This window comes from Squalius cephalus (genome assembly GCF_949319135.1).
Source record: "Squalius cephalus genome assembly, chromosome: 25".
NCBI lineage: Eukaryota > Metazoa > Chordata > Actinopteri > Cypriniformes > Leuciscidae > Squalius > Squalius cephalus.
In genome coordinates this window covers 15,085,229-15,099,979 of record NC_137146.1, presented here as the reverse complement: position 1 = coordinate 15,099,979, position 14,751 = coordinate 15,085,229, and the positions used below count along the sequence as shown (strand labels likewise).

The 14,751-nt window shown below is 38.7% G+C and overlaps 1 protein-coding gene across 1 annotated transcript; it reads left to right on the top strand.

Moving 5' to 3' along the window:
• Positions 1 to 90: 90 nt before the first annotated feature.
• pi15a (peptidase inhibitor 15a) lies at positions 91 to 5,257 on the top strand. Its single transcript, XM_079863970.1, has 6 exons — positions 91 to 213; positions 677 to 992; positions 1,688 to 1,806; positions 1,942 to 2,074; positions 2,596 to 2,711; positions 3,259 to 5,257. Exons 2-6 carry the CDS (start codon positions 729 to 731, stop codon positions 3,392 to 3,394), a joined length of 768 nt encoding a protein of 255 aa, XP_079720096.1. The 5' UTR covers positions 91 to 213; positions 677 to 728; the 3' UTR covers positions 3,395 to 5,257.
• Positions 5,258 to 14,751: the final 9,494 nt, after the last annotated feature.

Below are 14,751 nucleotides of genomic sequence, written 5' to 3'. Positions count from 1 at the left end.
GATGGGGCGGAACCCCGCGCACCTTCAAAGCCGGAATACTTCCTGAACCGGTACCTCAGCCGTATAAAAAGCCGCAGCGCTTCTGAGCAGGGAGAGGGAGAGAGAAAGAGCTCACGGACTTCACAAAGACTTAAAACAAAGCTACTACTGGACAGAATCAGTCAAATAGGCGACGTGTTTATATCCACAGGCTGCTCTAGAATCTCTGAGAAGGTAGGGACATTTGTGTTTACAAGATATCTTTTATTTAATTAGATTGTGTGTTAAATTGTTGTGTAACGTGTAGACAAATGTCCGCATGCTCAATGTTGAACGAATAGCTCATTTGAAAGCATTTTATTTATATTAGTGCAAATTTAGTGTCAAAAACTTTTTGTAAAATTAAAACAAATTAATATGAAATTGATATAATCAGCTAGCCTATATAACCCGCTTTTTTTATGATACTAGTACTAATATTGACACTGGTACTAATATTTACTTCACTTTTACAACCAATATTAATTAAATTCTGAATTCTGAAAACTAAAAAATTTGAATAGAAATTATTCTGTTAAGTTAGAAGAAAAGATGTTATATTGATGAGCATGGTTTTTTTCAGTATTGTCTCTATGGTACCGTGAAGGTTAATTGACATAATAGGTTTTAATGAATGGGAATCATTTATGTTTCACAGGCAGATTCTGCAATAGGAATAGCAACCTCTCACCACATCTCAGCCATCAATCATGAATGAAATTCGTTTAGCTATCGACATTCTGCTCTTGTGTATATCCTGTGGAGCAAGTGCACTGGCAGCCTTCAATCCCACTGCATCTTCATCTCTGCCAGCAACCAATTTCACTGATATTAAATATCTCACCGAGGCCGCAAACCTTCCCAAAACCAGACGGAAACGTTATATTTCCCAGAACGATATGGTCACTATTCTTGATTACCATAATAAAGTCAGAGGGAAAGTTTTCCCCCCAGCTTCAAACATGGAATATATGGTAAGTCACTTATAATAATTACCAATTTTAAAAATGAGTAGCCTGTGATACAATCAGGAACTATTTGAAAAAAAAAGTTTGAACTTTTGGTCTGCACCCTCACGGCAGTTCATCGGGTTCAGTTGTTTTATTTATTTAATTGTATAATTACCTGGCATTTTGCCTGGAAAGCACATTGCTGCTGTTGTAGCTGGCCACGTGAACGTTGCACATGTTACTGCACTCATCACAGGATACAGGAATGACAAACTTCTCTGTGTCCTTTTGGCACCAGCAGCTGTTGAGCAGATTTAATTGGCTCAGACCACCAGAGTAGATCCTCTCCAGCATTATCAATGTGTTAAGATACAGCCAAGCACTGAAATACTTTCAAAAGTGCACAGTCATGGGAAATGCTGTATTAGATATGTTTCAATGGATCTAAATGTTTTGTTTGAACTCATTCTCTGATTTTACCATGATTAAAGGGGTAAAGATTATGTAATGGTCAACTGTGTTAAATAGTTTAGCCACATTTTCCAGCATAAATCTGTGGTTAATGACTTAAATCACTCAGGAATCAGTCAAATGTGTTAATATTTAGGTCAATTTTGCTTTTAATTTTCATTTTATGGACAGAATTTGTACATCATGCTCTCTTTAAAAAACATTAAATAATGCAATGAATAAAAGTGAAAGTGTATTTCGTGTCTCAGGTCTGGGATGACACTCTTGCAAAAACGGCTGAGCAGTGGGCGTCTACATGCATTTGGGAGCACGGTCCTCGCAATCTTCTTAGATTTCTGGGTCAGAACCTTTCAGTTCGAACAGGAAGGTATGCATCTCCATCCTCAGTCCCAGTTTGTGATCAGTGATGTTTACTGTACCAATGGACTTAGGCTTGAAAGACCAAGCTAAGCATTTCATCACAACATAATGAGATTTAGTGGTGTGTTTGGATTGTTTACAGGTACAGATCCATTCTGCAGCTGGTGAAGCCCTGGCATGATGAAGTGAAGGACTATTCTTTTCCCTATCCTCGAGACTGCAATCCCAGATGTCCTCTTAAGTGCTTTGGGCCAATGTGCACTCATTATACACAAGTGAGTTGATTTAAGATGGTCTTTGTGTAATGAATTTCTTCAGGTATACTACCGTTCACAGTTTGGGGTCAGTAAAATGTATTTATTCTGAAAGAAATTAATACTTTTATTAAGCAAGGATGCATCAAATTGATCAAAAGTGACAGTAAAGACATTTGAAATGTAACAAAATATTTCTATTTCAAATAAATATCACGACTTCCTCAAGAATATTAAGCAGCACAACTGTTTTAAACATTGATAATAACAGAAAGTGCTTCTTGAGCACCAAATCAGCAGAATAAAATGATTTCTGAAGGATCATGTGACACTGAAGACTGGAGTAATGGCTGCTGAAAATTCAAAATATTTTTAAATGTATTTAAAAAAAGAATACGGTTATTTCATTATAATTCTGTTTTTACTGTATTTTTGATCAAATAAATGCAGCCTTAAGAGACTTCTTTTAAAAACATCTTACTGACCACAAACTTTTGAACATCCATTTGACCATTGCTCACTTGTTGCTTACGTTTTGCCAGATGGTGTGGGCAACCTCGAATAAAGTAGGATGCGCCATCCACACTTGCCATAATATGAATGTTTGGGGTTCAGTATGGAAGAGGGCAACATACTTGGTGTGCAACTATTCTCCAAAGTAAGTATATGTTTTCTGTTCTGTAGCTTAACTGCAGACTCCAGAACACTTTTCACTAACATAATTAGGCTAAGCTAGCAATTTGGCACTCCTCTGTTAAAAACATTTTTTGACATGGACATCCACGGGGCTTTCTGGTTCAAAGACTTAGACGACCTCTCACATTCCTCCCGCATGTGGAATTTTAGCAGAATTCTGCCTCTAATTCCAGAATCAAAGCGCCCATGATCTTGTGTGGCTGGCAACTTGTGACTGACATGTGACCTCGTTCTTTCAGTCTAATTGGGCAGCGCACTTGAAAAAATTCTTAAGCTAATGCAGAGCAAGTTATTTTTAAACTCTTGTAAAGACCCGACTTACTATCTGAGAACTAGTCAAAGTAGATCCGGATTGATTTAAAGCATGTCTTCTCGTGGAATCAAAATAGAAACGCAGTTAAAATGGGAATATGAAATCTAGTTGTTGTATGCTTCATGTCAAAGCTAATTTCAAACAGTTTAGTTTAATATATCTCACTGGTCAATGTTGATGCTATTGTTGTTTACAGGGGGAACTGGATTGGTGAGGCCCCGTATAAAGTAGGTGTTCCTTGTTCCACGTGCCCTCCGAGCTATGGAGGATCATGCAGTAACAACATGTGCTTTCCTGCTGTGAACTCAAATTACCTGCACTGGTTCAAATGAACACAGACAGACAGAATGCACATGCCCCATTACAGAGACACTGTCCCTCATGGGAATTTGCACAACATTCCTGCATCACCCTGTTTTTTTAATATTATGGGCCATATAGGACTATGGGTTGCAAGGCAGCAAGTTTTTAAAGACATGTACATAACTTATTTTTCAGTGTTTATACCATTATATTGTTTTGTGTATGTATCCATTTATAGGAAACTTATTTATAGTTTATTTCCTGAGAGGGACTCTACTGTGATCTGTCAAGTCAGGATTGGTGCTTACAGTACTCAACCGTAACTGTATTCAGAGATCACGAGGTGCAGTTGCCAAAATTCCCATCAGGCCTTGTTAGCAAGTCTAACATTGTGCGTTGTCTGTAGTCCCAGACTGTTCCTAAAGGGATAATGCACCCAAAAATGAACATTCTGTCATACTTTACTCACCCTCATGTCGTTTTAAACTCTGTGGAAGACAAAAGAAGACATTTTAGAAGAATGTTTCAGCTGTTTTTGTCTATTATGGAAGTCTTGGACCCAATTGACTTTTCTTGTATGGACAGAAACTGCTAAAACGTTCTTCTAAATATCATCCCACAGATGATATTCTGTTATGATTTACTCATCCTCATGTTGTTCCAAACCTGTATGACTGACTTACTTCTAAAAGAAAGGAGAAGAATGTGGGTAATGCTGAAGTTGTTTGGTTTCTGACATTCTTCAAAGTATCTTCTATGTTCAACCAAAGAAACAATGTTTGTAACAACATGGGGATGAGTAAATAATGACAGAATTGTCATTTTAGGGTGAACTATCCCTTTAAGTCATATGATGTCATGTCTATTAACCCTGGTGGTTGACTTTTGGTGCTTCAGAAGAAATGTTAAGCTAGTTTTTCTTGAACTGGGCTCAGACAATAGAACTTCACTGGTTTGAATATACTCACTGGCATCCTTAGTAATGCTTTGCTTTGGGTCTTCCCTCTTGGAAGGTTTCCACATGCTTAAAGCTTACAAGCGTGTGCTTGGGGCTTAGAAATCGTGGATTAGGCATCATTTGGAAAAACCTCTGCATTTTGCAATCCCAGAAAGAGCATTTAGTGAGATGGCTAATCATGCTGTACCCACATGAAATGTTGAGGCGGATTAACATGGAAACATGTTTGTGTAAGTGCACCTTATAATGTTTTTTAAATGTATTTGTATTGAAGACTGTCATTATTTGTGATTTTTACCAATTGTACATACATGTATTATGAATTCAGCAGTACAGTCTCTACAATGCATGCATAATAGTGGCACGTTATTGCATTGTGTTGCACTGTGTTGATTTCACTTTGTTTTTTTAACTGCATCACACAAGCACTTGGGGAAATCTATCAGGCACTGCTCTACATATGGAGGGGGGATATAAAGGGCTATTTATCCCTTCCCCTCCATAGATTCATAATGTTCAACATGACATTGTTTATAGAAATGGTATTTTCTGCTAAATTTAGTTCTGTAAAATATAATTTTTAATGATGTCATAGACTGCATATTTTCATTGTGTTAATGTGTCTTTGTAAACCTCTGAAACGTAGTTATGGTGCTGGATTAAATGACCATAATGTACATTTGTGTATTTGCACCTATTGTGGCAGTAACAATTTATTTATCATCTGAAATAAGCTGTACATAACCTTTTTTATACAAATCTCTTTTTTAATATAAATTTTGTTATTTAAACCTGTCATTTTGTGCCTCATTGCAAAGCAAAACCGTTCAAAGGTTTGGGGTCCGTACGATTTTAAGAAATTAAAAAAAAAATGTTTTTAGCATGGACACATTAAATTGATTAAACGTTGCATTAAAATTAAACTGCAAATGTTTCTTGAGCAGCAAATCAGTAATGTCGCTGAAAATTCAGCTTTGCCATCACTGGAATAAATAAAATTAAAAATATATGCAAACAGTGTTTTAAAATTGTATAATATTTCACAATATTACTGATTTATTGTGTTTTTGAGACATAAGAGACTTTTTTCAAAAATATTAAAATATCAAATAACACCCTACAACAGATTTTATGGTGAGAGTTTTGGATCAAGATTAGATGTTGAAAGAGACATCACCAGTGCTGGATGAGGGTTGAAATGATTTTGGACATTGCCCACAAGCAAAAACAAATACATTCACACCAGAAAAATCTATTATTATTTGAAGTATGTGTTTCATAGAAGTAGGCTATAAACAAAACAAGAGCTGATAGTGATTATGGGATCTTTTGAAGAACTCTTTCTCATCCGTTTCTTTTGGTGCTCCGTTTACAATTTCACAAAGCACTGTAAGTGTAAGACCTCTTCCTTGATATGAAAACTGGTTACAAGTGTATCTTAATAAGAAAACTTTGACTTTGGCTTAGCTGATACCCGTCTTCTACACAAACAATATTTATATGATCTTAGTAAGAGGGGCCCTCAGTTCTGTAAAGGAGCGAATGAAACCGATGAACTCAGTGAAAGCTACAGGCTCCACCTCATGCACTCATTTGGGAACGGGTGGGGCGAGCAGGCAGACAGACTCTCACCGCTACCAAATTCAGCAGATTTGGAAGAAGTATGCAGATATCACAGGGAAATATGATGCCATAAATGTTTTGATCTATTGGACAGACACAGCTGTTCCTGTACAGACTTCCAGCTGTAAGAAGAGGCAGAATCCTGCCAATGCCGTACAAAGAATAACAGGCCATCGTACTTAAAAAAAGAAAAAAAAAGAACGCATGGTATGCAGTAGCTGTGAAAAAAATATGCCAAAACATTAAAAAGGTAGTGTTTCACAGGAAGGATGAAGTGGGTGTACAGTAATTCTGAATGGACAGGCTATGTCAGCTTAAAAAAATTGACTCTATTTGCTACCTTTCTTACTGGTTTTATTGCACACGATTCATCTGTCCATATTATTCAAAATAAAAATGTGCTAATCTTCATAATCTTTAATCAAAATGTAATAACTTTCACTTCCTCTCAAACAACTTTCCTTTCCCACTAACGTCAATCTGACGACATGGACAGGGAAATTATCCAAATGTGTCATCCGCTTCTCTCCAACTATACCTGTCTGCAGTGACGGCAACTAGTCTGGCAAAACAGAAATGGTGGCAAAGTCCATTTTCACCCCAAAACCCTGATCCCCTTCCATACCTACACGCTGGTTGTTGCTCTTAGTATTTATTTAAAATATACAACAATGCTATTTGTTTTCAACTAATAGGTCCCTTACATGCAATCTGCATGCAGTCACATCATTACTGCATGGCACAAGCTGATTGGCCTCTGGTGATCCTGCAGCCAATAAGATTGCTTGCTCAACATTTAAAAAAAAGTCTAGTTCAGTGTTTGCTTCAGGCTTGTCCTTTCTATGAAATGCACCCTCTTAAGATAAGTGAATGGTCTTTTATTGTTCCAAATCAACAATGTTCCACTCTTGCTCAGGTGGTTGTTGGGGGTTATTTTCTCCATCTCTCTCAGCTTGCAACATTATCATTTGCTTAAGTCAATATAGTGCGTGTTCTGATTTGGTAAGTTAGAGCCATATTGACATCCAGGTACACATTGCTAAAATCAGGAGTAGGCTAAATAATTCTGGGGTTCTCTAGCCCAGATACAGACAGATCAAGTCACTAGATCTTAAGCCATTTGGCTTATGGTTCTCATGGCTCTTTGGAGCAGCAGCATACTGTATATTTTGGCGATATATCTGCTTGTGTTGAAGGGCTGTAGTGTCCTATTGTCTTATCTCTGTGTGAGGATTTATGAATGTCTAATGCAGCAGCGTGTTTTACATGCATGTGCATTGTCATTCTTCTTTGTTCCTGCTGTATGACACAATGAGAGCATTTTGTGTTTTTGCGTCAATTATGGCAAAAAAAAAACAAAAAAAGAAATTAACAAAATGCTAGCGTTCACTCTGAAAACAGCAAATGAAAAGCAAAAAATTAGGAATAATATTTAAACTTAACATCTGATGTTAAAGTTTGTTTTTAGGACATGCCACCATCTTGTAAGCGACTTCAAATGATGATGATCAATTTCACTGAAGTCAGAGTTGATCGATCTGCCCCAAGTCGGAAGTACGACTCCACATGTTTTTTTCCAAGTAGGAGGTAGGAAAAATCAGAATTTTGAGTTGTTTGGAATGCAGCATAAGACCTGACACACATGACGGATCTGACATGCATCCTATTTTCTCCCTATTCTTTACGGTGATTTACAGCTTTAACAGATTTAAGCCTGCTTTCACTAGAATACTCGCAAAACCGGGTATTTTGACAATTCTGTGTTTTGTGCATTCACACAGGTGTGAATATAAAACCTGTGCGAGTTACAAGATTCATTGTGTACTTGTTTGTATCTAACATAAATTCATAATACATTTCTACAAGAACATTGTCCATTGTAGAGCAACCTAAATTTGGGTCACAAAATTCTGATCTCAAAATGTATGCAAAACTGTCAAATTTAACTGAACTAAACAAACTACTTTTTTGAGTGTTTATATAATAGGGTCTAATAGGACAATCAGTCTGGAGATAGGATGGATTGAATGGATGGGTCTAACTGAAAATCCATTTTCACTTGGAAATACTTCACGGAAGTTAAATATATTGTGAACGGTTTGACATTGACTTAATTTAATTTATTCCATTATTTTTAACTATATAACTCGTTATTAATCAAAGGTTCTGTTGAATAAATTTCTAATCTGATTTTATACTTGCCTCATTACATACAGTACAGCTCTGTTTTGCTCTCAGGTCAAAATGACAAACAGTATGCAGTGTAATGTCCAGCTCAAGTGGTAATGTTCCATGTCTTTAAACAATGATTCATGGACCCGAGACTGTAGCTGCAATAAAAATACCCCACCTGTGTGAATTACAAGATTTACTGCGCACTTGTTTGTATCCAACTAAATTTATTTGACATTATTCATTTTAGAGCAACTCGAATTTGGGTCACAAAATTCCGATGTCAGTTATTTTTCATATCAATGCAAACCTGTGAATTTTTAAATACATTTTTTAAAAACATTTTTATGAAATACAGAAACATTATGGCTTTAACTCGGAAGATGTGAAGAGCAGGTGATTCATCAAGAGTATGTGAGCTTTCAGCAATTTCTTGCAAACATGCCCTCAAACTCTTTCAGCTAAACATCAGGTAAATGTGGCTCATGCTGACGGCAGACCAGAAGAAAGATCCAGTGTGTCTGGCTTGAGACTATGGATGACAGACCAACAACCTGCTGATGAAAACTTGGCTCCCGCTCGTTTTCTTTCATGTCTTCCGGGAGCCATCGCAGATAGCATTTTTGAATCCTTTTAATGCTTTTTCTCCTTCCCTCTCTGTCTTCGCAATTCCCTCTGAGGAACCTACAACAAATCTGTTCATTCGACCGCCGCCCCGCCTCTCCCTCTCTCTGCACCTCCTTCCTCTCATCTGAGGTGGCTAAGTTCAGACTGGCCTCCACTGTCCTTGGCCTTTCCTCTTAAACACTGTCCCCACTTTCCATGATTCTCACGAAAAAAAACAGCTGTTAATCATAATGGAGCTTTAAGCTTTCATAATGCTTGCCAAATACTGCTTGGAAGAAAGCTTGTACATTCATTTATGGATGCTATCAAAACTCACCTTTTAATTCTTGGGGGGGAAAAAACGTGGTGAAATAGAGGGTGACCGAGTCTGTGGAGTAACATCCTGCATCTGGTGCTCTCCACAGCTAGATCTGGTCTGCTGCAAAAGCAACAGAATGGACTGTAAACATCCCATGTGCAATGCCAAACCATCTCTCCAAATGCAGATGCTGCAAAGAGCTAAAGGTGTTAAAGGGACAGTTCACCAAAATATGAACATTTCTCACTCATTTCTGATTCTAAACCTGTATGATTTTACTTCTTCTTTTGAACACAAAAGATATTTTGAAAAATGACTTTTATTTTAATGACAAAAACAGTTGAAACATTCTTCTAAATATCATCTTTTAACTTACATTATTCTACATATCACATACCTATCATCAATGTTATCGTTTAAATGGTCTTTGTTACAATGATTCACTTTCAAACTAACAACAATCGATACTGTATTTAAAGTATCAAATCACTGTCTTCTGTTTGCAAATAAATATCAACTTGCCTTTTATCTTGTTGTCTCTCTCTCTGTCTGTGACATCACCACTTTGTTTAGGAAGCAGATCAAGAGATCAATAACCCCTGTAAGCTATGCATTAGCATCTCAGTGGAACTTTGTCATCTTTGCTTATGGGTGCTCAGTTCAGCAGAAATTTGGCTAAATGCGTTCAAGTTATGTCGTAAAGATCATATTTGTGAGTAACGTTCACATGAATGGCATCACAAAGTCGTAATTGAGTTGGAAACTAGATTTTCTTTGAGCCCTAACTTTCCAAGTTTGGGGTGTGTCGGTGAGAAAACATGAATGGATGCAGCATCTTGATAATAAATTTGTTGAAATTAATGAAACTATTATTTTCCCCACAATAAAACTGAGTTGCATGCACACTGTAAAATACAATAGTACAGTTTCAATAGAATATATATAACGATTCAGTTTACAACACCTTAATAAACTGATTAAAAACACATTTGATTTGCATTCTTTATTAATTTTGTAGTAGAGTAAAAGTTAAAAAGGGTTTGCGTCATCCTTAGTCCTTGCAGGAGTTGGCGCCGTCTCTTCAATGGTGTTGGGTCATCTGAAGTCTTCATAAGAGGCTGCATCCAAACTAGAGCTGACATACTCTCTACTGACCTCAGGATGGGCATCCCGAGATAAAACAGAAAAGCAAATGGAAAATAATTAGCGTAGATGCTGTTCATAACATTAAGCAAGGATAATTATATGCATTTGATCTGATATAACTGGAGTGTAAGGTTATGAGCGCAGCCGGGGGAAGACAATCCAGCGCTCTGGGCAAAATAGGAATATGCTGCCACCTATGTTCAAAATTTTAAGAGAAAAAAATGCCAGTTTATCACATATTGACCCCTACTTTTGACTTAAAGGTCCCCTATTATGCAAAATTCACTTTTGCATGCTGTTTGGACATAAATGGTTGTTGGCAGTGTGTGTACACAACCAGCCAATAGTGATAAAAATCCACTCACCCCTTTTTTATTAATCCCCATAAATCATCAGAAGTGTCTCCCAACGACCTGTTTTTAGAATGCTGTTTTAGTGACGTCACTAAGCACAGGCCCCGCCCACGAGTGTTGACAGACACTGCCGTTTCAACATAGACCCGCCCTGATCGAGTCCACAGCTGCTGCACCGACGAGAATGTCTCCCAAGCGTTGCAGGTGTTGTGTGGCTGGATGTATTAATCTACATAGCTCTCTCTGTTTACTCCCGAAATCTGAGGCAGCCAAGACGAGGTGGAATTATTTTGTTTTTAAAGAAAATGCTCTCTCAACTCAACCGAAATTCGTTTATGTACTTGCGCACTTCTTATAACTTACTGAGTTTACTAAGCTCTTACAGTGATTTTCTGAAGTAAAACTGACGCTTCATCTTTTGTGTGATGTACAATAAACTTTATTAAACTCATCAGTATACGTTTGATCATCATTCGGACCTGGTCCGAAACAGCAGACTTGTAGGCTATTAATAATGGATACATACAAGCAGATGACAAATACGTTATAACCGTAATTAAACTACTAAACTATACCTGTTCCATCTCTATACAGCACTCTGACTCTGTAGGCATTATTGTCCGACTCGAAATGAACGCCGTTACTGAGAGTTTCTGATATTATCATCATTCCGTGAGATGAAATTGTCCTGAGAGACTGTGCGTGAGCTCATGAAGCTCCGCCCCCTGTGCCGTGCAGCAGCAGCTCATTTGCATTTAAAGGGCACACACTAAAACAGCGCGTTTTTCTGAGCCCCAAAAAATGACAATTTAAACATGCTGTATAAAATGATCTGTTGGGTATTTTGAGCTAAAACTTCACATACACACTCTGGGGACATCAGAGACTTATTTTACATCTTGTGAAAAGGGGCATAATACGGGACCTTTAAGACAGGTGTAGTGAATTAATACAGTTGACTCCATTTAAAAGATGACCTTTTTGCTTTTGCTGCTGCAAACTCTTCTTGGAGTAATCCAATTTGCAACAGATTTGGCGCTCAATTGAAATTTCGGCCAATCCATTCAAACGATCTTGTGACAACTATGTTTACATGCATACTTTTTGTTTCAATCGTACTGAATTCATTCCGATAGATAAATCCGAACATAGTGTTTACATGTGCGTGTTTATGTAGGCTACAAGATTCAAATCGGAATAGATTTTTTCACACTGCACGAATATATGGTTTCCCGCTGTTTGCGCATGACTATTCTCCTACATTGGTTCTTTATTTGTTTTAAACAGCAGACTTAATATCCGCCTCTGTTCATAATATGAACTGTTGTGCCGTGCTGCTTATATTTATTACGCAGTAAAGATGCCCCTCCCCGCCCTCAAAACCGTCGTCCAGAATCCAAAACAAGGACCGGTGGGATGTTGTCCTGCTCCACTTCACAGACGCTGAGTGAAAGGAGAAATTTAGAATGACGCACATTTATATGACATGCAGGACTTTATGTCCATGCAAAGGTCATGCAGGACTTTATTCAACAGAAAGAACAGCTTGTTCAGCATGTCTTATGTCATTGCACATGCACAGTCCTTTCAGTTTCGGTTTCCAATCCGATCAAGCCCGCAGTGAAGCTTGTTTATTGAGGATGCAGGACAACCAGCTAGTAATGCATTGCAGTAATCTGGTCTAGAGGTCAGGAATGCATGAACTAACTTTTCTGCATCAGAAACAGATAGCATGTTCCATAGCTAAGCAATGTTTCTGAGGTAAAAGAAGGCTGTTTTTGTAACATATAAAATATGATTTTAGAAAGACAAGTTGCTGTCTAATATAACACACAGGTCTTTAACTGTAGAGGATGAAGTAACAGTAGATCCTTCTAAATGCAAATTGTATTCTAAGAGATTCTGTGTAAAGGTTTTTGATATCCCACTGGCCAAGGTGTGCAATGTGCACACATAGTTCAGTGCCATAACTTCACTTCATCTTTTTTTCCTAAATGTACAGATGGTTATGGGTTTTCTGGATGCAGACTACAACAGACTGTGCTATGGGCACAGAACTGGTCAGTCCCAGCCAGAGTGCTGCACCGGAGCTGAGAACTAATATAATAAAAAGGCCAAGTCACCAAAGATTTCTTATTTTAAAATAATTATATCTGGGCATTTGTTTAGCTTTGTCAGTTGAAAATGTGTTTGACTTTGTTTCATGAAACGTAACCATATTACGGATTTCATTTAGCTTATTTATTCATTTATTTATTTTATAATTGTTCGTCGTTTTTTGGCAATCTAGGGTGTGGCCTATGTCCCACCCACCACAACCTTATAGGACACACCCTAGTCCTAACTCCAAGTGTTTACTTGAGGTGAACTGCCAGCTTCGCCTATATATCCATCTGGCCAAGGTATGCAAATCGCAGAGTGTGCTCTTTGTCCATTGTGTTTGACTGTGTTTCATTACAAACATAACTATATTTCCTATTTTATGTACATTTTCTTTCAAAAAAAAAAAGTTGTTCGTCATTTTTTGGCAACCTAGGGTGTGGCCTGTCTCCCACCCACCAACACCTTACAGGACACACCCTAGTCCTAATCCTCAAAGTGTTTAGTTGGGCTGAACTGCCAGCTTCACCTATATATCCAACTGGCCAGTATGGCAAAGCATAGAGTGCGCTCTTGTTTGACTGTGTTTCATTACAAACATAACTATATTTCGGATTTTATTTACCTTTTTTTATAAAAATTTTGTTTGTTGGTTTTTGGCAATCTAGGGTGTGGCCTGTGTCCCACCCACCACAACCTTACAGGACACACCCTAGTCCTAACTGCAAGTGTTTACTTGGGTTGAACTGCCGAAGTGTCCAATTTGCCAAGGTCTGCAATGCACAGTGTGCGCTCTTTGTCCATTGCTAATTGTCCTACACATAGTTCAGCACCACAACTTCCCTATTTCCCTGACCTGAAATGGCAGCTTTTCCCTAATTGTGAAGACGGATACAGATTTCCTGGATGCAGACTACAACAGACTGTGCCATGGGCACATAACTGGTCAGTCCCACCCAGAGTGCTGCTGTAACGGTCACCAGCTGGAGTGCCCTTGAGAGCCACCAGAGGGCACTCCACAACAGACTATTATCACTCCCTCACAAACTACATTTCCCATAACTCACTGCCCGGACTCATCATCATGATTGCATTCATGATTGCATGATTGCATGATTGCATTCACCTGTGTCTCATTATCCAGTTAGTCTCAGCCTATTTATACCATGTTCACTCATTCACTCACTGTGAAGTTTTGTTTGTGTCACACTGCATCTCTGAGCATTTTCTCTGGTTTACGGTCTCTTGGTTTTAGGATTTCTTGCCTGTTCCGTGGATTACTCTCTTGGCTCTGACCCCTGCCTGTTTTGTTTTGTTTTGTTTTGTTTTGTTTTGTTTTGTTTTGTTTTGTTTTTTGTTTTGTTTTGTTTTGTTTTGTTTTTTGTTTTGTTTTGACTGCCTACCTACCTGTGTTTTGACCCATTGCCTGTACTTTGGATTACGCCTTTGGATTGCCCATAATAAAAGCTGCATTTGGATCTCACCTTAGAGTCTCGGAGCAGTTCATGACAGAAAACTTCGCCAAACATAGATCCAGCAGCCTAGTAAGACCCAGACCTACCATGGACCCAGTAATCCGTCTCTTCCGCCTCAGCCAAGGTAACCGCCCAATAGAGGAATATGTTGAAGAGTTTTGTGAGCTCTGCCATGGGGTGGACTTAAATGATGTGGACATGTTCCGATATGGGCTTGAGGACATGTTAGAGTACCTCATGCCTGACAATACCCCTCAATGGACTTTAAGTCAATATATTGACCTCGCCCTTCGGATAAGCGGTTCGTCCTTTACTGTGGGCTTTGTGGATGAGGGGTCCCACAATCTCACAGCATCCCCTCAGCCTGAGCTTCTTCACGTCAGTCCTGCCGAGCCTGCAAGCCCTCAGCAGAGATGGCCACCGCCACGCCTGAACCTGAGCCCTCAGCAGAGATGGCCGCCGCCACGCTGTCCCTGAGCCGGTTCCTGAGCCGGTTCCTGTTCCTAAGCCGGTTTCTGTTCCTGCCCATAACCCCATAAGAAGTTTTGGGGGGGGGGGGGGGGGCAGGAGGTCCCTTGATAGGACCATGGAGGCCGCGCTGCCATGGTCTCCTGAACTGTCTGGTCCGCCCTGT

Coding starts and splice junctions, on each gene's coding strand:
- pi15a (XM_079863970.1), top strand. CDS start 729: ATGAATGAAATTCGTTTAGCTATCGACATTCTGCTCTTGTGTATATCC. Junction 993..1,687: donor CTTCAAACATGGAATATATG/GTAAGTCACTTA, acceptor TTCGTGTCTCAG/GTCTGGGATGACACTCTTGC. Junction 1,807..1,941: donor CTTTCAGTTCGAACAGGAAG/GTATGCATCTCC, acceptor GATTGTTTACAG/GTACAGATCCATTCTGCAGC.